Consider the following 23,560-nt stretch of genomic DNA (forward strand, 5'->3'; position numbering starts at 1 on the left):
AAAGTCAACTATACTTTAATTTAAAAAAACTAATCAGAAAAAAAGTTTTTAATCTCAAGTTAGACTACCAAAAGATGAGAGGTGACTTGGAGAGTGGTCTTACAAGGTAAGAGACCATCTTGAATGTCCCATCCCAAGACAAACTCTCAGCTGAAAGCAGTCACATGACTGACTGAAGCTTCACCCTGAGGAGCAGAACCTGTGGCTGAGCTCAGTCAATCCACAGAATCATCAGGAATAACAAATCCTTCTTAGGTTAAGCCATGACGTTTTCAGGTGATATGTTACAAGGCAATAGATAACTGAAACAGATGTTATACTAAAAATCTCCATTCTTTTTCTTCTCATGTCCTACCCTCCTTCTGAAGTTATGCCAACTGGCAATCATCACCTATTTTCCTATGCTTCTTGCAGAAGTGACTCAGTAACAGTAACACAGTAAGCCAAGATATGAATTGGTAGGGAGAGGTAGAATTCTTTTTAAAAAGGACCTTAGACTGATTCCCTCTGCTGCTAGTTTTCCATTTTCTGTCTTTATGTTTTCGCTCACAATTCCGAATCTACATCAAGGTTCAAACTGGACACCAAAGGAAGGCAGTTTCTGTAACAAGAACCCTTACCCCTTCTCCTGACTCTAGCCTTGAAAGCGAACTGAATGACCCAATTTACTTAAGAGTAGACTTTTTAAAACACATCAGTGGATGTTCTGCTATTTATACTAAAGTTTCCAACTCTTTAAAAAAAGAGTTACTAAAAGAATAAACTGGATTCTAATCACGGCTCTGTCCTAGGTAGCTGCGTAACTTGGGTAAGTAATTTCATATTTGGGGGCCTTGGTTTTCTCTTTTGCAAAAAGAAGACAATGGATTAGATCATTTTTAAGGTCTCTTAAAACTTGGGCACCTTTCAAAAATACATGTCATTTTCCAGGTGATGCCAGCTCACTCATTATCCCTTATTGTGATCATATTAGTATCAACTAAAAAATCATTGTCTCTCGCCCAAGACAGGAATGAATATATCCTTAATCGAATATTCTACCCCTGAATAACTGAGGTGGCTTGTATAATTTTCTCTCATAAAGCATAATCCTAGTGTGTTTGTTTGTTTTTTTTTTTTACTCCATCATTCTATAAGAACAAAGTATGACAACTTGTCTTCACCATGCAGGTCTCTAAATGATACCCATTCTTCACAAAGAGGTTAGTTAGTACATGTTTTGCTTGTGGGAAAGTAACAGCTTCAGGATGGAAGGTAATAGCTTTAAAACTTACTGGTTCTTATGCCTGACATTGAAAACGCTGATACTGAAAATTCTGTTGTATTTGAGGGGGTCTTCATGAAACTCTGCTAATTTCTGGAATTTCTTCAGAAACAGGATATTAATGTGCCATATACATATAATTTTTAAAAAAGCAAAATTAAAAACTTATGACTCTCTACCTCACTGCATTGTTATGGTAATATATGGTCAATATTTGGCATGGTAAATATGGTATAGCTGGTTTTCACTTATAACATCTACAAAAACAACATGGTTCATTAATTTCACATACAACCCCAAAATTTAGTGGTTTCAACCATTTATGGAATCAAATAGATCTGGAGTGGAATCCTGAATGAGTCATTTACTAGCTGGGCAGCCTTGGGCAATTTGACTAATCTCTGAGTCTCAAGCTTCTTCCTTAAAAAGCACATATTTCTGTCCACGGCATAAAATTGAGATAATGCATATAAAGTGCCTAGAATAGTAAGCACTTAGTAAACAGAACTTACAACTAAATGTGAGCTCTGTGAGAGCAGAAACCTTGCCTGTTTTGTTCACCTTTCTATCTCAAGTGCGTAGACAAGCTGTCTAAGTAAAAGATTATTTCTCTGGCCAACAGCTCCAGCTTCCTTCCACGGCCTTGTTATATTAAGTAGAAATCATTTAGTTTGGGTTTCATGCCCTTAAACTCCTCTACTCGTTAACTAACAAGGAATGACCCATCTAAAAGACAAAAATCAGAGAGAGAAACCCTACACAGATGACTGATCCCAGGTAAATTAAAAGTCATGAGCATGAACTAAATAAAGACAACCATGGCTCATGTGGAAAAGGAGGATCTCTGATGACAAAATAGGTACCTTTGGAAGTTGTATTAACCACCTTTACAAAGCCCACTCCTTTGGTGAGCATCTGCTTGGGTAAGATTTTTAACAAACAGACAAGTGGATTGAGTTTTAGGGGAATGGCTGTAATTCAGTCCAGTAGAGGAATAAGACGAAAAGAGGTTCTAGACAATTGGCCACAGGTCAATCAGTAACCAGACTGAAATTATAACACCCTTTGCTTAATTTTCCTCATCATTTTTCATTATTGACCATACTTATCTGCTTCCTGTGTTGTGAGAGAAGCTGGTTAGTGGTGTGAAGCAACATTAGAAAGAAAGGTATTCAACACGTGTTCTCAGTCTTCCTTCAGGGAATGCAGGCTGGATTTGCAACATATCAGAAGAAATTTTATAAATTTTGATGATCAAAGCCTGCCCAGGGGTCCTGCTGCCCCAAATGGAGAATCAATTTTGGTTCATGTTCATATGAACCTACATTTAGTGTGGCAAACAGTGGCTGAGGATGAGATTGTTCCTCCCCAAATTGCACCAAATCCATGCCTGATCAATCATCTCCTGTGAAAGGAGCCAATACCTTGGGTCTCTACATATGGCAAACACAAAATCATTCCAAAAGATTCACAGTCGGAAACAAATTACTGCAGTCCAATCTTCCTATAATTACAGAGAATTAATACAGCTATAGGTAAATCTAAAGCCAATGAAGATATAAGTGTAAGACTTAAAAGCAGAAAAGAGAGGGGACTGTGCCAGAGAGGGAGCCAAATCATTTGGTATTATTTGTTCTAAGTCCTTGATGGTCAATGGTGTACAACCTGAACTCATCAAAATTACATTGACTACTTTTGCCTTCCTCCACTCCCACTCCTGTGAGAAGGAAGACAGTGGGCTATAGGAAATGGAAGGAGATCGCTTATAAGAAGCATTACCACAGACAGAACTTGGGCTGAAACTTGGGGGTCTTGTTCTTTTCAGCAGGGGTTGAATATACAAAGTTATTTAAGAGCTCTCAGATGATTACAAATCTTGACTTCATATTAGCTTGCTTGCAGATCTGGATGAGATTTTAAGATTCTAAGAGCTAGTCAACCTAAATGCAAACAACAACAGTAATAATGGCCTTTCTTTTCTTTACATGTGAAGGCATCCTTCTCTATGTTGCAGAAGTCAGGCACACCACAATCAAGGTCGGTCTCTCTGTGGCTTGAGGAGAAGCGGACTTGAATCAGAGATGTGGGTTTGGTTTAATTTCCAGAGCATACCAAATAACTTCAGAGGATCACAGAGAGCCAAGTGCTAATTCTTCTTGAGAAGTTGGTGTATGTGTGCATAAAACGTATATTAGAAGTATATTAATCCAATTCTATCTCAACAGATTTAATTCTTAAATGCTACATATACTTGTGTAATCTCCCATTTTAAAAGTAGAAAAGGTTAGATTATAACATCAGGTTAGCTCTCTTTGAAGCAGGTAATAATTAAGTTGATTCACTGTTGCAATTACTGTCAAATCCCCCTTAATTACCAGAGATTTTATAGCAGCTTCATTATACGTCTGCTGTAATGCATTGTGGCCCTAAGGAGAAGTGTTGCAGGAAATTCTGCATAGCATGGATAATTCCAACCTGCAGTTACAGCTTCCAGCAAAAGCTTCTGCACTAAATTTATCTTTTTTTGACATTTCTCCCTGTTACCCACGCAGTTAAATGAGGTAACAATACTAAAATACCTGCCTAACTTTGAAAGTTAGAATTGATTTCTCCATAGACATTAAAAACAAAACAAAAAAAATAGATGAAGAGGGAATAAATTTGCCTTCCATAGTTCCTGAAAAAGCATTAAATTATGATTAATAATAAATTAGATTATGGCATTCAAAGAGATGTGAGAGCTATACCTAAATTACAAACATATCTCATGTTTCTACTTCTTGTGGATATTTCTCACATGATAACCAAGAAAACATTATTGCTGAATCCCTAACAGATAATCTTAAAGAGAATTATCAACTGCTTTTTATTTATCAATGATGTTTCAACTGATTTCTGGGAAAAGTAATCATTTAAAATAGGTCGTTTTAAAATTTTCATATCACTGCTTGTTCTCACTGGAAAAATCTTTACAAATCAAAGCCTGTAAATTGAGTAGAGTTCAAAACAGATAACTGAATAATGTCTCTTGCAGATCTTTTTTTGACCAAGGAATTTACTCCGCAGAATATATTAGATTCAAAAAGGGTTGCAGTGTCAATGACACTATTGGCAGCTGTGTTAACAGTTAAGGGCCTGGCTTTGTATAGCGATACAGTTATTAAATTTCTCCAGAGACCATGACTCATTAATCAAATATTCATACATCTCTGTAAATACACACTGAACAGAGAATACCCTCAGAGCTGAGCATCCCAATACAAGTGCTCTTTCATGTAACACTGACAAAATCCTGAGAACATGCGGTCATGTTTTGCATTTCTAATGCACTATGTACTCTTTAATACTCCATTTCCTAAAAACAGAACACAAATGATCTTACTGATTGCAAGTGTTAGAGGGTTACAATTAAAATTATTCCACTATTGCTTCATACCATCTTTTTTTAAAACGAGGACAGTGAATCAATTCTTCTGTTCTTTGTTTACCATCAAACAAGTAATTTTTTCCCAGGCGGATGAAGAAACCCAGGGCCATGCTCCTATTAATACAAGAATTTGTATTAGCATGAAAACAACAAATCACTACTTAAACTAGGGAGGCCAAATAACTTAACATATTAGCAGACATGAACTTGCTATATTTTGCAAAGTCCTCAGTCTGTTTTCTACCACTGGGAGTTTTCTCCCTATTGTATAGTAACAAAAGGTCTTTCTCAATTGTGGTCCCTGGAAAATTGGGGTCTGAAGGCCAGGCAAAGAAGAGAAGGCTCAAATTGTCAGGCCATAAGGCTACTAAGATCAGACTCTTCACCTCAGGGTGGGCAGGATGTACTATGCAAAGGGAAGAGAGAAATGGAGCATCTTACATAAACTTCCCACATATTTAGCAGTTTCTGAAACAACGGAGGCCTGACTTTCAAGGCCAGTAAAATAGAAACAAATCTGTCAAGTGCAATCTCATCTCTTCTTCAACCTCTTCAAACTGCCTGTGTCTTTAATCCCAGTTTTCGGAAATTCTGGCGACCATTAGGCCAAGGGCCTCCCTTCCCCGGTTAGCCCTGCTCCCATCCCATCCAGCTCAGCCCTCCTCCACTCTAATGCCATCTTCACTGATGCCTGCTTCTTGGTCTTTTGGAACCTCTAACTCACTATCGTCCTGAGAAAACTAGAAGAGCCTTTGGAATCAGGAGAGGTTTAAATCCCAGATCTGCAAATTAGCAAGTGTGCTAATTTGGCAAGTTGCCAAATTCAAAATCTCAATTCCTTCATCTGTAAAATGAAGACGATAAATTTTTTTTTTAATTTTTAATTTTTTTGGCATTTCTTGGGCCATTCCCATGGCATATGGAGGTTCCCAGGCTAGGGGTCGAATCGGACCCATAGCCGCTGGCCTATGCCAGAGCCACAGCAACACAGGATCCGAGCCACGTCTGCGGCTCATGGCAATGCTGGATCCTTAACCCACTGAGCAAGGCCAGGGATCAAACCTGCAACCTCATGTTCCTAGTCGGATTCGTTAACCACTGCGCCACGACGGGAACTCCAAAGATGATAAAAAATAATTAATTTCCCAGGATTTTTTGTATCAATTAACTGAAACACATTTTCATAAAATACTAAAGTTCCACCCCCCATGGCAGTTGCTGCCACTGTTATCAACGTTGCACTTTATATTGATCCCCTATCTCTTCTCATTGACTCAAACTTTTCTTTTTCCTGACGATACTAATTCCCATCTACACTCAACCAGTGGAGATTCCTCTTTCCATCTGGTGGGGCGGTGGGGGGGGGGGCTTTGCATTTCTGCTTCCAGGAGCTGGTTCTGTCATGTTCTATACCCTCTCCTCCTGATCTACTTCAGCGCTCAGAATGCTCCAGCTCCAAATTTCAGCCTGAACTTCTGCCCAGCCTATTATCCTCATAACCTTCTATCATTCTTTTCCTCCCAATTCCTTACTTTAAATCCTTTGGTAGTCTGGGAGTTCCTGTTGTGCCTCAGTGGTAACAAACCCGACTAGTATCCACAAGGATGTGGGTTTGATCCCCGGCCTCGCTCAGTGGGTTAGGTATCTGGTGTTGCCGTGAGCTCCAATTTGACCCTTAGCCTGGAAACTTCCAAATGCTGCAGCTGTGGCCCTGAAAAGCAGAAAAAAAAAAAAAAATCCTTTGGTAGTCTGGTATAGTCTAGGGACCCGTTTTCAATAAAATATTTGTAAATGTAAATGAAATGCACATGGTTACAAAGGGGAATAGTTATTAAAATATTCTTAAATTTGTGATATATAGTAATACACATGTTTCTTTATCAACACACTAATAAACCCTAGCAGCAAGTCCTACTACAATTTCAAAGCAATGTGAATATTTCAAGATAAGTGCATTAACTATGATATGACAGAATTTATGACTTCTATTAGTGACAAAGTCCTAGGAGTGGCTGAGACTACCATAGTTTGCTGCCTACATTCTTAGTGGAAGGAAATACTAAGTTTTAGTTAGGTGTGAGTGAAAATAGAGATGTATTTTTTTCACAACCAAGTTCACCAACCCTTGAATTCTACTCATGGTTAAGAACCTCTGCATTAAATGACCTACTCACTGTTCCTCAGCCCTGCCTAACTTCACTAAGTTCATCCACAGACTCTATAGAATGATATTGCAGTAAGACAGACTCTATAAGAGTCGGACTTGAGAAATCATTTTCCAATTTTTAATATTCATGTTTTAAAGTGTTAGATCTAAACCCAGGTCTTCCAACGTCTACATCCTTTGTTTCTTCCCTTACAGCATCCTTCCTCCTATGGCTCTCTTCCAGGCATCTATCTACCTAAGCAAACATTTCAATCTGACCCTCAAGGCCCTCAGTAATACAGCTTCAACACACTTTTCATTTATATCACTTAATCTCCTAGCCATATCATTGTAGGATGCTTATTATCATTATCCCCTTCCCAAATGCCACCAGTGCTCCCTGGCCAGTGGAACAACCACAACCAGCCACATGCACGTCAAATGTGCCCTGTGGAGAGAGCCCTCCACCCCAGTCCCACTTTCATTTAGAAACCACGTCCATGGACCCTGTTTTTGGATCTTCCTGCTGTTTCCTTATTAGCCCAAATACATATACCTAGTCTCTGCCTATATATACATATATAATCAGAGCAGATTTTTTAGGACTCATCTCAACTGCCACCTCCTCCATGGAGATGTTCCTAACTCTATAACCAGATGTGGGCTCTCTTTTAAAACTAAATACAATTTTATTTTATGGAATTTCTATTGTAAGTCCTCTCTTCCCCAATGAAATGACTATTTTTTGGTGTATTTCCCCCACCTTTAAACTTCTAAGCTTTCCCAAGAGAAGCGTCCCTTTTTTACCTCAATGTATTCTATATAGAGCCTTACAGACACACAATATGGGCATGGAATTAAGACGTTTTAGGGGTTTTTTTCTTTTCTTTTCCAATTCTTGCTCTTCAATGCCAGTTCAAAAAAAAAAAAAAAAGCATACTCTTAAAGCCTTTTCAAATCTTAAGACAGAGATGAATGAAATCTTGACAACAGTTTTAAAGGCTAACACTTACCAAGTAGTCACTACGTGCCAGGCATTTTTCTAAGTGTTTTTACATGTTTCCTCACTTAATCCTCACAATAACCCCAAGTGATAGTTACTATTATCCATGTTTCATAGATGAGATGAAGCTTCTTGCTCAAGGCCATTGTAGCTAGTAAGTGCTAAAGTCACAGCTTGAGCAGAGTTAGTCTGACTACAGTTTAACCAGTTCATTAATGCCATCTCCAGGGTGTAACCCTGGAGCTTGACAGAGAAATATCTGATTTTCCCTAAATACAAGGATTCATAATTTTTTCCAAACTAGTAGTAGATATAAAGTCTTACTTTTGAAGCACTCGCTCTGGCTAATGCTATGGTACATCATCTAGTAGAGTTTGATATGTTCTTTTACAATATGATCATACCTATAAGACCTATGTTTTGCATGTTTTATTCATTTCCAAACAAGTATCTTTGGTGTGGGGAACCAATTTCATACTATGTGAAAACTCAATTATACTTTATGTTTTAAAAATAAAAACTGGTAAAAAAAAAATCAAGAAAAATTCTGCAGAAACCAACAAGCTGAAATTCATATGAAAATCCTAGGTATTCAGAATTATCAAAATTATATTGAAAAAGAACAAAGAGGAAATCTAACTTTCCTGTTTTTTTTTTTTTTTTAAATCCCTCCCAATTTCAAAATTTACTACAAAGCTATAGTAATCAAGATAGTGTGGTATTGGCATAGGGACAGACATACAGATAAATGGAATAGAATTGAGAGTTCAGAAATAAACTCTTAAATTTACAATCAATTAATTTTCAACAAGAATGCCAAGAAAATTCAATGGGGAAAGAATAGTCTTTTCAACAAACAGTGCTGGGACAACTGGATAGCCACATGCAAAAGAAGGAATTTGGACATCTATCTCATGTCACATACAAAAATCAACTCGGAATGGATTTTTAAAAGCCTCAACATAAGAGCTAAAACTATGAAACTCTTAGAAGAAAGTATAGGTGTAAATCTTTGTGATTCTGGGTTAAGCAATGTTTTCTTAAATATGACACCAGGAGCATAAGCAACCAAAGAAAAAATAGAAAATATATAAACTGGATCTTGTCAAAATTAAAACCATTTGTGTTTCAAAGGCCATAATTGACAAAGTAAAAAAATCCACAGCATGTGAGAAAATATTTTAAAGTATATAAATATATATATATATCTGATAAAAGACTCATATCCAGAATATGCAAAGAACTCTTACACTCAATAACATTAAGACAACCAATTTAAAAATGAGCAAAGACTTGAATACACATTTCTCCCAAGATATACAAATGGCCAACAAGCACATGAAAAGATGCTAAACCTCAGGAACATCATTTTCACTTAGAAAATGCAAATAAAAACCATAATAGTATATACCACTTTACATACACTAGATGGTTAAAATTAAAAAGACAATAACAAGAGTTGCTGAGGAAGTAGAAATATTGTAACTCATACATTGTTAATGGATTGCGAAGTGGTGTAGCCACTTTGGAAAAACAATTTGGCAGTTCCTTAAATAGCTAAACATAGAGCAACCACATGACCAGCAATTCCACTCCTCGGCATATTCCAAGGAGAAATGAAACAAATGTCCACACAAAACTGTGTACACAAATGTTCATAGCAGCATTATTCATTATGGCCAAAAAAGTAGGAACAAACAAAATAGCCATCAACTGATAAAAAACATGTATACCCATGTAATAAAATACCCAGTCACCAAAAATGATGATGTGCTACAATGTGGACGAATCTGAAAAGATTACACTAAGTGAAAGGAGCCACCAAATTATTGTGTTAATTCTATTTATAAGAAATGTCTAGAATAGGCAAATCCACACAAACAGAAAGCAGACTAGTTAATAGGATTCTTTTCAGAGTAATGAAAATATGTGAGAATTTAAGAGTGGTGATCATTGCATAACTCTATGAATATATCTAAAACCAATGAAGTGTACACTTGAAAAGGGTGAATTACACACCTCAATAGTTTTTTTTTTTAAATGGTACAACTTCACACCCACTACATTGGCTATGATCAAAGAGATGTCAGACTATCATATAATACTCCTAAATCACTTTAAATATTATAAAATTTGAACTTTTGAACATCAGCTGACAAAGCACTATGAGCTCTTTGTCTCCTTAACCCCAGATCTAATCTTAAATTCATTAGATATAATTTAATATAAACTGAATTGATCAGAAGAGTGCTGGGTAAATAGCAAGTGGTAGGTAAATATTAGCTACAGGGATGCCACACTGTACAACTCCAGGGAGTGCCATTCACACTACACCAAAAACAGTGCCTCCTAGAGTTGTGCAACTCGGCAGCCACATATCCACCTTTTGGTACCAGTCAGTATTTACTTTCTTCCAATGCCTACATCAAACTTTAAATCATCCCAGCCTTCAAACCTTTTTAATTCCACTTTTCATCTGTGTCAGCTTGCTACAGTGTATTTCCATGGACATACTCAAAACCTGCTGTCAATAACTCTTTCATCCTCTTGTTAACAGACTTCTACTTGATTTCTAACTTTCCTTTGCTTAGCTTTCCTGCTTATAATTCCTTTTGTAACCCATGAATTCCCCATTCTTATTCTATCATCTGAGTATAAAATATAAATATGTACATATTTATCCTTATTAATTTAATTTTCAATAACTTAAATGAAAGATAATTCTATAGAATTTTCTCATGATTCACTCTTTTTTTGTGTGCTTTTTAGAGCTGCATCCATGGCATATAAAGGTTCCCAGGCTAAGGGTCAACACAGTTGCCGACCTATGCCACAGCCGCAGCAACGCGGGATCTGAGCCACGTCTCTGGCCTACACCACGGCTCATGGCAATGCCGGATCCCCAACCCACTAAGTGAGGCTAGGGATCGAACCTGCATCCTCATGGATACTAGTCGGATTTGTTTCCACTGCACCACAACAGGAACTCCTCATGATTCATTCTTGAATGATATGAGTATCTGGACTATTGACTTAAAATAGGGGAACACTGAGTTTCTAAATTTCTGGAAAAACTGGTTAGAGGGAAGCAGAGTAATTTTTCTACCTAATACAAACATGCATTCTCCACTCTTAGCACATTTTTCTTACTGTGAGAGAATAAGTGAAATTTTATAACTGTAGTTGTGAATGTTTTGGGCCATTGCTTGCCACCTATAATGTCAAGGAGTACTGTAAAAAAGAAAGAGAGGAAAATGCTAATTCAAAAATGCGTCTGCATTACCAACTCTAAATATATTTTCCAAAGTTTATAGGCAAAGAGAAAGTCTTTATGTAACCATGAAAACCACCAAAAAATGCTTAAGATTTCTAAACTGACTTAAGATTCAAACTATAAAATGATATAAAATTTATATTTTAGCATCAATAGGATGTTTCCAATTCTTCCTGGTCTGATGTTTCACCTTTTCAATTCAGTATCTAAAGATGTTCAGTCTTAATGCTCAATTGAATATAGTACTATTAAGTTGTGGTTGATTGATAATACTGAGGCTATAATAAATACCACAGGGTAAGTATTTATTCTCCTAAAATTTTTTGGAAGACATTTGCTCTTCCTTTTATAGAAAATAATAATCCATTATCCTTTCTAAGAAACTGCCTCTATCAATATATTCTGGATATCTTGCTTCTATTTCACTATTATTTTAAATTCTCAGTCTTCTTATCTTATGTCTGTTTCAATAGAAATTCATATAGTGACCTAATATTTTCAAAGTGTTTTTTCATTATCTGTTCTTTCTATTGCGTCCTGCTTTTGGAAAATCCTTTATAGTGTTTTTATGGTTGTCTATGAAAATATAGTCAACACTCAGATGTACAATGCGAGCTACTGAAAGTGACCTGTGATAAACCATGAAAATGAAACTTTCTCCCAGCAGCAAAGATATTAGCAGAAAAAAGGAAGAAAAAGAAAAAAAGGCTAGATTAGTATGATTTGACTAGAAATACAGTGCTTTCCAGCATGGAATAATGAAAGTAACTAGAGATCTCTAAAAAAATAGAGTTCTGACCTGAAACTGGATGGATTATACAGATGAGTCATTTCTGCTGTTTTCTTTCCATTCTTCTAATAATAGGATGAAATTAACATATATACTTTTAGGGAGTTCCCTGGTGGCCTAGTGGGCTAAGGATCTGATACTGTCACTGATGTGGCTCAAGTTGCTGCTGTGACATGGGTTCAGTCCCTGGCCTGGGAATTTCCACATGCGGCAGGCACGGTCAAAACAAACAAACAAAACAGATATAATTTTAGATATGTTTGCCCTTGGACAATGTTAAATCCTAAGGTTAACAGAGCAGAAAAGTAACCTAAATTTTTAATCCTCTAAAGTTGTCTTCTCACTAATACAAATTGAACGGGGTTGATTTAATATAGAGACAGAAAAATGGATTACCTAAGGGAAATTCTTTTGGATAGACTTACACTATAAAGGATCTTTCCATTCAGTCATTCAGCAAATGATGACTCTCAAGATTGCCTGCTGGTGGTTAACATATTGACAAAGGGGGATTCAAAGTGTCAAATCTTATAGAAGAAGAGAGAAGAGAAACCTTTACCACTAAAAAGCCACATGAAAAAACATTTAAATTCATTTCTGAAATGTTAATGGTAGAATCTAGTACCTTAATATTGATGTCCAAGTGGAGGATCTACCTATGATAATTCTAACAGAACATCCATCTTAAAATCTTGTCCTTTTTACTCTACTCTAGGCTGAAAGAGATCACCCAATAGCTTTATTGACTGAGTTTAATGGCTGTCAGAACTTGAAATGAAACCTGCGTTCACAACAAAGTCTGAAACCTCTATCCCAAATCTAATGGCGTAGTTTTGTTGCTACCTTTCCGATAAAAGATTAGCACAACTTTTGGCTGGTCCTTGGCTGAAGCTGATTTTTTATTATTAACAGACAAGATAAACCCATTAGCATTCATTCATACCTATTGTTGAATACTTTATGTGCATATTATTCTGATAATTTCTGCTTCTAACCATTTATTCTTGGTCATAGGGGTGGTAATATTGTAAGATCTGCCTTGTCTGTACAATATTCTGAGTATTTTCAGTATAATTTAACATAACTGAAGTTTCTGCCTCTTCACACCTCAACTTTGTCCAGGTGTAATTTTTGCCTCATTCCAAAATCCTACTTAAAAATGATCCTCAAATACACTGAGAAAATAACAGAATGCTACCCCGTAATTCTAAGCTTATATAAAGTTCTTATAAGAGAACACTTACAATCAGTTCTGATTCATTTGAAGATACGGTGCTCTCATTTGATGCATTTGTTGTAGAATCCTGTGACAAGTGCAGGTGTGTAGGAACAACAAACTGCAGTCATTTAGACGAGGGAACTGCAGGGTATAAAAGCAGGCATACCATTGGCTTCTTGTTCCTGTACTGCTTTGGCATTCTAGGAAAATTAGTACCCGATTTAATTTGTCCAGATTTCACCTAGGGTAAAGGAAAATTTTACATTTCTGACTATTTTTTCAACTCAGTAAACTATCTTCACTAGGAAATGCCAAACCTGATTTCTCTCATCAGGCATACCAGAGCAATCTGCCCAACGCTCTGTTTCAGTTTTGCATGCAACTCTAAACCTAACAAATAGACTTTCTGATGGAAAAAAAATCAATGACTTTAAAAGATGCACAATTTTATGTCTTTATAAGTCACCTTTTCTCACTGAAACATGGAGGCTTCATAAAATGAGTTATTATTTTGCTTGCAGAGCAACAGTATTATTTGCCTTTATTATAAACAAACAATTCATTTGAGACAATGACTTTTCAAGTGAATAGATTAAAGTAACCCCATTAAAACCAAAACAAAGGCATTTTATGTTCTTATATCTTTATTAAAGTACTTATTTTATAAACCTGGCTCAATAATAACTCATACTTTTATATCACAAATTTGCCTTTAGGTAATATATAATACACTTAAGGCAGATTTGCCTTTTAGATGGCCTCAGCTTCTAAACAACACTATACTGATTTATACAAATAGCAAAAATCACATAGAGGAGTATCTATTGATATCTTTCTTGTTACTTATCTTTAGATTTAAAAACTGCATAATAAGTAGAGTTTCCATAAAGTTTCATTTTTGAGTTAGGAAACAAACATAATTTTGCCTTTATCTGTTTGATTGGATATAGTTACTATTAATAACATAAACTTTACATTTGTGGGCAAAACCAATACTTTATATTTACTCCTCAGAGAAGGCTCAATAGCACGCAAAATGAGGAGCCATTATAAAATCATATTGCTAAGTATTACCTTAACTCAGATCACAGTTTAAAATTATTATTCAATATATCAAGATACATCCAAAAGCATCCTTTGGTTGCATTAATATCGAAGCTCAGGCAGCAGTGATGAGTCATTCTCTGGTCTTCTGGTCATTAGTATAAAATGAAGCTTTTGAAACTATTTGGTGATCCCAATTTGGGACCCAATATCACAAAACCTTCAGGAGAAGAGTGGACTCAGGTGGAAGAATTTGAAGACTGGAAGACTTGAAGTTAAGGTAGAGTTATCATTAGCAGATTTTAGGGAAATAGGAATGCAGCCAGAATCACTTAATATTTATTAGAAATCAAAATTCACTAAATCATTTCTTTTTCAGAAAAATATCTTTTAAAACGTGTATGTTTTCAAACGTTCTTTCTTAAAAGAACATATAAAATTAAGATATTTGTGAAAATATACCAGTTTCAAGTATACTTGTTTCTCTTCATTTTCCCTCCTTTTCAAAGGATTTCTTCTCATCGAGCACACATGTGCTAATCTTTAAAGCAAGACAAACTCTTCTGTGCTAAATCTGTTTAATCTTTTCTTTTCATCCTCTGAGAAAAGGTCTTCTTTATTGGTTGTAGTAGATGTAAAATCATAGTCTCTGGAATGAGCATTTACAAAAGTAAATAAGGGATATTTCTCCTTAGAAGAACTTTTCAGCATCTGTAACAGAAAGAACAGAAGAACCCCTTATTGGATGTAATAGTGAACAGTATGGCCACATGATGAAATCTAATGTTTTAACCCTGAATCTCTCTTACTAGCTTCTCTCACTTACATTTAGTTAGTTAGCCAGTGGTAGTAGTGCCTTACTGCTCTGGCCGAAAAAAAAAAAAGCAGTTGATGAGCATTGCACAGTTTATTTATAGCTAACTACTGGTTCCCATTAGAATGAACCCATCAAAAATTAAGTAGATTAACATTCCTACCCAAAATACTCAAAGATGAAGTCTTCTGATTGCATTAGCCTGAAGCCTTATTAACGAGTTAAGCTTTATGTTCTTCTGGCGGTAACAGACAATAAAACAAAATGGTATTACTGATTATCGTAAAATATTATGAAAGACTGTGTGGTACCATAACACAGAAAAAAATAATTAAACTAAGTCAGAGGTGTATTCTTTTTTTTTCTTTTTCTTTTTTTTTTTTTGCCTTTTCTAAGGCTGCTCCTGCAGCATATGGAGGTTCCAGGCTAGGGGCGTAATCGGAGCTGTTGTCACCAGCCTACGCCAGAGCCACAGCAACACCAGATCCGAGCCATGTCTGCAACCTACACCACAGCTCATGGTAATGCTGGATCCTTAACCCACCGAGCAAGGCCAGGGATCAATCCCACAACCTCATGGTTCCTCGTCGGATTCGCTAACCACTGAGCCACAACGGGAACTCCAGAAGGTCTATTCTAATCTCACTTCTACAGCTTACTTTAGTGACCTTTGGGACAATTCACTCTACCTGAGTATCATCTATAAAACTGGGCAAGATATCCAACCTCTTTCTCCCAGAGAAATGTTAGGATGATGAAAATCAATACAAAGTTGTTTTTTTCATCAAATTTGGTCTTTTCAAAGATTCTTATATTTGAAAAAATATTTCTGCATAATTTACTCAACATGAAAAACAGTGTTCCTATACACAGTAATACCCACTTTACATATTACCTTCTAAAGTTACATTACATAATTTGGAAGTAAAATAGGTAATACCTGGAATTTTGAGGGAACACAGACAATCTTTATATAACCTCTGTCAATTTGGGATTTGTTGACTAAGCCAATAACCCATTTAAATCTTTCTGGTAAACAAAGTCCATTTAAAAAATTAAAAGAATTTTCATTTAAAAGCAAATAACATTTTTTGAATAAAGGATGTTTTTATAGAAACAAACGTTTCTAAAGGTAACCAGGACTTATAAGAAGGATTCTGCAAAGTTTATGCGAATTACAAAGAATGCTGAAAAAATACTGATAGTACTTATATACATCATTAATCATGATCAATTAAATAAAATTTGGGGAGTTGCGTCATAGCTCAGTGGAAATGAACCTGACTAGTATCCATGAGGATGCAGGTTCAATCCCTGGCCTCACTCAGTGGGTTAAGGATCTAGCATTGCCGTGAGCTGTGACATAGGTAGCAGACGCAGCTCGGTTCTGGTGTTACTGTGGCTGTGGTGTAGGCCCACGGCTACAGCTCTGATTTGACCCCTAGCCTCGGGATCTCCATATGTGGCAGGGTGCGGCCCTAAAAAGACAAAACTGAATAAATAACATTTGGGTTTTTTTTTTTTTTTTTTTTTTTTTGGCTGCGCCTGCAGCATGTGGAAGTTCCTGGGGCAGGGATCAGAGCCACAGTAGTGATAGTGCCACCAGATCCTTAACCTGCTGCACCGCCAGGGAACTTCCAAATATAATTGTTTTTTTTGTTTGTTTTTTTTTCTGTTTTGGTTTGTTTCTTTTGGCCATGCCTGAAGTATATCAAAGTTCTCAGGCCAGGTTTGAATCTGAGCCACAGCTGTGACCTATGCCACAGCTGCAGCAATGCTGGATCCTTTACCCATTGTGCTGGGCTCGGGATTGAACCTATGGTGCCACAGAGACAATGCTGGATCTTAACCCATTGCACCACAGAAAGTACTCCAATTTGTTTTCAATGAATAATTTTAAGGGTGAAGACTAAATTCTTGCAAACTGAAGGATTATCAGATTCTTATATATAACATTTACAGATTCTGTTGAAATATGGCTAAAATAAATATGTAGCCCTAGGATACAGATACAATGTTAAATTAAAACTATTTCAATGAGACAGTTAATATGAAATACATTTTCTAAATGAATGGAAATGAACCATTTAAAAACAATCAAGTACGTAAAAAACTAGATGTAATAAAAATCTGATCCTATAATTCATACTGTGCTCTGAATTTTTACACTTCTCAAATTTATTTTACTTACATTCTTTTTTTTAGAAAGGGAGAGATGGGTAAAAATGTAGAAACAAAAAATAAGAGACAGAGGGGGCTGGCACCTGATCACCTCCAGCCAATGGCTGGAATATAGTCCAAAATTGTTATCATTATATATTCATTTAATGTCACTTGTAAACATCCAGTATCTAACAGGTAGGTATCATTGTATCATTTCAACTCAAAATAGTGAAAATAACATTATCATCTCTCTATCCTTTCTTTCAAAAACCAAGTCATTTAGGTTTATTAGTTGTTCATCAATTAAGGTTCAGTCTGTACCCCAAGGCAAAATGTTTGAAAGGAAACTTCAGTCCTCTGTATGTAAAATGCACCAACATTTTGCAAACCCACTTGCAATGCAAGGCCTCCTTATGCATATTTATTGAATCAGGCTTTGAGAATTATCAGATTTGAATTTTCTAAGTTTATTTTAAATGTCATAAAAGACTAAGGTGAAAAATATATTACTGGTTTACTCAAATGAGTTAAAAACTTATGTCCACACAAAAACCGCACACAAAAGTTTTTGGTAGCTTTATTTATAATTGCCAAAAGATGGCCAACAAGCACATGAAAAAATGCTCAACATCATTGATTATTAGAGAAATGCAATTCAAAACTGCCACAATATACCTCCTCATACCAGTCAGAATGGCCATCATTAATAAATCCACAAATAACAAATGTTAAGGTATGGAGAAAAGGGAATCCTTCTACACTACTGGTGGGAATGTAAATTGGTACAACCACTACTGGAAAACCAAATATAGAACTACCATATGATCCAGCAATCCCACTCTTGGGCATATATCCAGACAAAACTTTCCTTGAAAAAAAATACACGTATCCGTATGTTCACTGCAGCACTATTCACAATAGCCAAGACATGGAAACAACTTAAATGTCCACTGACACAGATGTGGTATATATACACAATGGAATACTACTCAGCCATAAAAAAGAACAAAATAATGCCATTTGCAACAACATGGATGGAACTAGAGACCCTCATACTAAGTGAAATAAGTCAGAAAGAGAAAGACAAATACCATACGACATCACTTATATCTGGAATCTAATATACAGCACAAATGAATCTTTCCACAGAAAAGAAACTCATGGACTTGGAGAAGAGACTTGTGGTTGCCAAGGGGGAGGGAGAGGGAGTAGGATGGACTGGGAATCTGAGGTTAATAGATGTAAACTATTGCCTCTGGAATGGATATGCAGTGAAATCCTGCTGTATAACACTGGAACTATATCTAGTCACTTATGATGGAGGATAATGTGAGAAAAAGAATGTGTGTAACTGGGTCACTTTGCTGTATAGCAGAAATTGATAGAACATTGTAAACCAGCTATAGTGGAAAAAATAAAAATCATTAAAAAAAAAAGCAATCGCCGAAACTTGGAGACAATGAAGACGTCCTTCAGTAGGTGAATGGATAAACTGCGATATATCCAGACAAGAGAAAATTGCTCAACACTAAAAAGAAATGAGCTACCAAGCCAGGAACAGACAGGGAAGAACCTAAGTGCACATTACAAAGTAAAAGAAAAGGCTAAATCTGAAAAGGCTACATACTATATGATTCCATACATATACACACGCATATATATACACATACATATACACACATACATGCATTTAAGTTGAGCAATTTAAGTGATAACCTACCAGCACATGTAAACATGATATGGCAGGAAGAAGTAAATTTAGAACAAGTAAAAATAGAAATGCCAGGAGTTCTCTGGTGGCTGTGGTATAGGTTTGATCCCTGCCCGGGAACTTCCGTATGCCACGGATGCAGCCAAACAAGAAATAAAATAAAATGTGGATTAAAAAAAATGCCAAAGAAGACTTAAATTATCTAGTTTATTCTTATTTTATAAATGGGAAAATTGAGACCCAAAGGATTTAAATTGCTTTCCCAAGATGACATAACAACAATAGCAGCAATAATGAGATAAACTGATGATGAATTATTGGTATAATGACTTATCAATATGCCATTCAAACACTTTTCACAGCTCTACACATCATATCAAGAATTTCCAGACTTTTTTTAAAAAAGAATAACAACTGACTTGTACTTCTATGAGAAATAAAAAGTTTAGTTTTCTTTCTAACACAACGAAATAAGATGCATTATCAAAACAAAGTCCCTTCATAATGGATAAATAAAATCTGCATGAAAAGAATTCCAAATTAGGTTTTCTACATGACTTGGGGTATTATATCAATTGAGACACTATACAAAATAAAGATAATAAAAGTATTTAATAGCTTGGGGAAATATTTATTATATAATGTTAAAGGGGAAAACAGGATATAACACTATATACAAAATTTAATCTCAATTTTGTTACAATAATTTTAAACATGTACTTTAAAAAGACTAGAAGGATATACAACAAAATATTAACAGTTATCTCTCAATGAAAGACAGTGGTGATTTTTTTTTTTATGCTCCTATTTTCTAAACTTTCTAACATGTATTCTTACATAGTTAGGAGAAAACCAATTTTTTACATTTCTTGATCTCCGTGGTGGTGAGAGAGAATGTATACCCTGTAAAAATTTATTGATCTGTGAATTTCTGCACATATATTACACTTTGATAAACTATTTGTAACATCCAACATTCAAAAAGAGATGAAAATAAGTGAGAAATACCAAAAAAAGATAACTGAATTTACTGTCTTGTAGTTGCTTTTCAAAAAAAGGGAGTTCAGTAGTTTACTCAACAAAACTTTAGAATAGGCAAGTCCTCTGTTTTATTTTAATAAGATACCTGAAGATATACTGAAGCAGCTTTATTATCTAAAAGCCAAATCATAAATTTCTTTTCAAGAGATCAAATATTTTATATCATTTTTCCTATATGCTAAGGTAACAGGTTTTGGAATTTACAAAGGTTAAAAGCTGAAGGACAGAAATTAAGCATTTTTTTCCATCATAAAGCTAGCAGTTGGAAGAACAGAAAGAGAACCAGGAGGATGACCCCGTTTCCCCAAGCTAAAAACTTTTACACTAGTCTCTGCTACCAAGCATGTCAAATCAGACCCAGCACAGAGCATCTATAACTATGTGGTCTATACTGACCACAGGGGAGCTACATTTTATGTAGGGGTTAGGTTCAAAAGTTAGTGCTTAATGTGAAAATCAAATATAGCCAAAATCAATAGAGTCAAAACTACCTTCAAAAAGCCTTTAAAAGGTATTATGCATAATTCTATGCATACAACCCTGTTCAGTAACATGTGTGAGTGTACAGTACTGCATAAGCATATAGCGATGTACAGTATATAATAAAGAGTAAACATGGATAGATACACTTGGTTTTTTATTACAGGAGTTCATGTCGTTGAACTGAAGTTAAATGTGCGCGTGATGCTAACTCTGCTCCATCTCCTCACTACTCAATTTTAAATCTCTGTAACTGAACTTGTAGCCCTTACTGTAATACTGAAAATACTCTCTTCTAGTCCTCAAATAAAAAGGCCTTTTATTAGTCTCTCTTCTCTTGATGTTGCTACAGCAATCAGCGTTACTGAGCATTTTTTTTAAATATTTACTTTCCCTGATTTCTGTATTATTTTGCTTTCCTGTTTCTCCTTCTATTTTCTGAATTATTTCTTCTCTATCACCTTCATTGACTCTTATTCCTGCATTCCAAAATGCAGATATTAATCAATTATGGATCCTTTACCTTCTCTGTTTTCCATATTCTCTCTCTTTAAAATATTACCCACTCTCAGTTTCAACCAGTTCTCTGTCAGGCTTTTTTTTTTTTTTTTTTTCCTTCTTCTTTTTTGTCTTTGTAGGGCCACACCTATGGCATATGGAGGTTTCCAGGCTAAGAGTCATTCAGAGCTGTAATCACTGGCCTACACTATAACTACAGCAATGCCAGATCTGACACGCATCTGCGACCTACACCACAGCTCACAGCAACGCCAGATCCTTAACCCACTGAGCAAGGCCAGGGATCGGACCTTCGTCCTCATGGATGCTAGTCAGATTCATTTCTGCTGAGCCATGGCGGGAACTCCCTAGATTTTCTTATCATTCACATTTCACAGACAAGATAACTGAAAGATTGAGGGGTTAGGTGACTTGTGTAAGGTCACACAGCTAGGAACTGACACAGCCAAAATTTAAGCTTAAGCAGTCTGGTTCTATAATGACTATACTATACTGCCTCTAACAGTTAAGTTGCACTATCAACTCAAATTGATTATTCCAAACTAAAATGATCATTTCTCCCTCCCCAAATTAGCTCCCTTCCAGACTACTCTATGACTCTATTACTGGTAACACCATTTACGTAAGTTAGGAACGTTTTTGTTGCCAAGCGAGAAAAATAAAATTAAAAACAATTCGCAATGGCTTTAAATAACAGGAATTGCTTTTTAATCACATAACAGAAAGTCTGACATTGCTAGCTTTGGTTAACTGATGTGGAACCGTTCCTACAATTCCCTCGGCCTTTCCCTCATGATCACAATGGACTGTGAAACCCTAGGAGCTGAATCGACACTCAGGGTGGTGGCGGGTGAATGTGGGGAGAGTGACAGCAATGTACCTATACCCCCTTTCATCAGAAGAACAAAAGCCTTGCCAGAAACTCCCAGGACACGTTCCCTTACACTTCACTGGCCAAACTGTGCTTAAACACAAAAGGTGCTAAGAAAATGTATGTCTGGATGGACACACTGTCACCCCAAACAAAATCAGGGTTCTCTCGGAAAAGGCGAAGAGCAGATATTGAACAGGTAACTAATGGTGCTCACACGCCATTCAGAGAGGGGAACCATGATAAAAATAAAATGGGACAATGTGAGGAGGAAGGACTACGAAGCTTTGGCAGTTGTGTGGTCAGAAAGGCCAAGCTGAGAGTCGAATGATAATAAGGAGTCAGACACAAAAGTCCTAGAAAAGAACTCCAGGCAGAACCCTCACCTAATCCAAAGGCATAGGGTGCCGGCACACTTAGCACGTTCAAAGGATAGAAAGGAAGGCAGTGTGGTTAAGGGGGGATGAAAAGAGGAAAAGCTGCACTCAAGAGCCCCATCACACAGGCCTTTGTTGGCCACGTCAACAAGTGACTTTGGGTTCACTCTTCCCTTAAACATTTTGCCTCATGAACATCCCACTGTAAACATCCCATGACGTTCTACCTTTGTGTTTCTGCTCATGTTTCTATCATCTAGCCATCCCGCACGCTTCCTCTCTGACCGCATCAACTCTATCAGACCTTAAAGTTCCAGCCCAAGTTCCACTGACAAGTATTTCCGCCCACAAGGACTACACCTTTAGCCAAAGTCCTAAAGATGTGGCTAGTCTAGTATGAGGATTGCGAACTCAGACTACGGACCTAAGACAGTTTCAGTTCAAAACTAGGCTCATACTTACAAACTACGTAACCCTGGACAAGTAAACCAGACTGTCTCAGTTTCCTTAGCTCTAACATGTCAGTATTAACAGTATCTATCTCATAGTTGTGAGGATTAAATCAGTTAATATACGTGTAAAGTACTGAGAAGATTACCTGAAATTGATCGTGTTGGCTATTACCATTGTTATCGCCATTACTACCATAATGATATTTTTCTGGCACTTTTAAGTATATTCTTTCGTAGTCATTTATCTTTAATATCCACTGCATGTCTTCCCAACTAAATGATAAACCCCCGAAGTTTTTTTAAAAAAAAAAAAAAAAAAACAAGAGTTCCCATTGTTAAATCCCAAAGTAAAAAAGACCTATGAAGGAAAAATATCCTTGAGTTTCACACAGAGAATATAGAACTAGAAGGAGAAGAAATACAATCATGAACATAAACCTGAAACACTAAAGTGTTTACAAAAAGACATTTACCAAAATAGCAACGGGTATGGGAAACTGTGTACCACTGGAGAAAATAGGAATGTTTGTTCTAGAAGAGGAAGCAAACTTATTTTCTTACTCTATGAGACCGAGAGACATGGAAGCTGATTCCAATTCAATATAAGGAAGGTATTTTTAACAATAAGGGTCTGTCCAGAGAGTTTTAGAAAATACTTTCAAGAAAAATAATTTGTTTTACCATTACCCAAAATAAAGATTAGATAGTCATGGAGTTCCCATTGCAGCTCAGCAAATTAAGGACCTGACATTGTCTCTGAGGATGCAAGTTCAATCCCTGGCCTCAGTGAGTGGGTTAAGGATCCAGCATTGCCACAAGCTGTGCCATAGGTCACAGATGTGGCTCCGATCCCACATTGCTGTGGCTGTGGTGTAGGCCAACAGCTGTAGCTCTGATTCAACCCCTAGCCCAGGAACTTCCATATGCTGCAGGTGCAGTCAAAGAAAAATTAAAAATAGTCAACT

The 23,560-nt window shown here is 36.3% G+C and overlaps 1 protein-coding gene across 9 annotated transcripts in view; it reads right to left on the reverse strand.

Annotated features, from left to right (window-relative positions):
- Positions 1 to 23,560, reverse strand: part of ATG4C (autophagy related 4C cysteine peptidase) — a 296,099-nt gene that overhangs the window by 199,044 nt on the left and 73,495 nt on the right. For 3 of the 9 annotated variants that reach the window (XR_002344396.2, XR_014804817.1, XR_014804814.1), the window contains exons 11-12: positions 14,198 to 14,878; positions 13,149 to 13,364 (exon numbers count right to left, since the gene is read on the reverse strand). Coding sequence is in view for 2 of the 9 variants with exons in the window: in NM_001190284.1 (NP_001177213.1) it covers positions 14,711 to 14,878 (168 nt within the window). In the remaining 7 variants the exon portion in view is untranslated. 9 annotated transcript variants of the gene reach the window in all.

This window comes from Sus scrofa, chromosome 6 (genome assembly GCF_054392235.1).
Source record: "Sus scrofa isolate SSC_HxYL_T2T_F1_AM1 chromosome 6, Sscrofa_HxYL_maternal_Yorkshire_Landrace_v2.0, whole genome shotgun sequence".
Taxonomy (NCBI): domain Eukaryota; kingdom Metazoa; phylum Chordata; class Mammalia; order Artiodactyla; family Suidae; genus Sus; species Sus scrofa.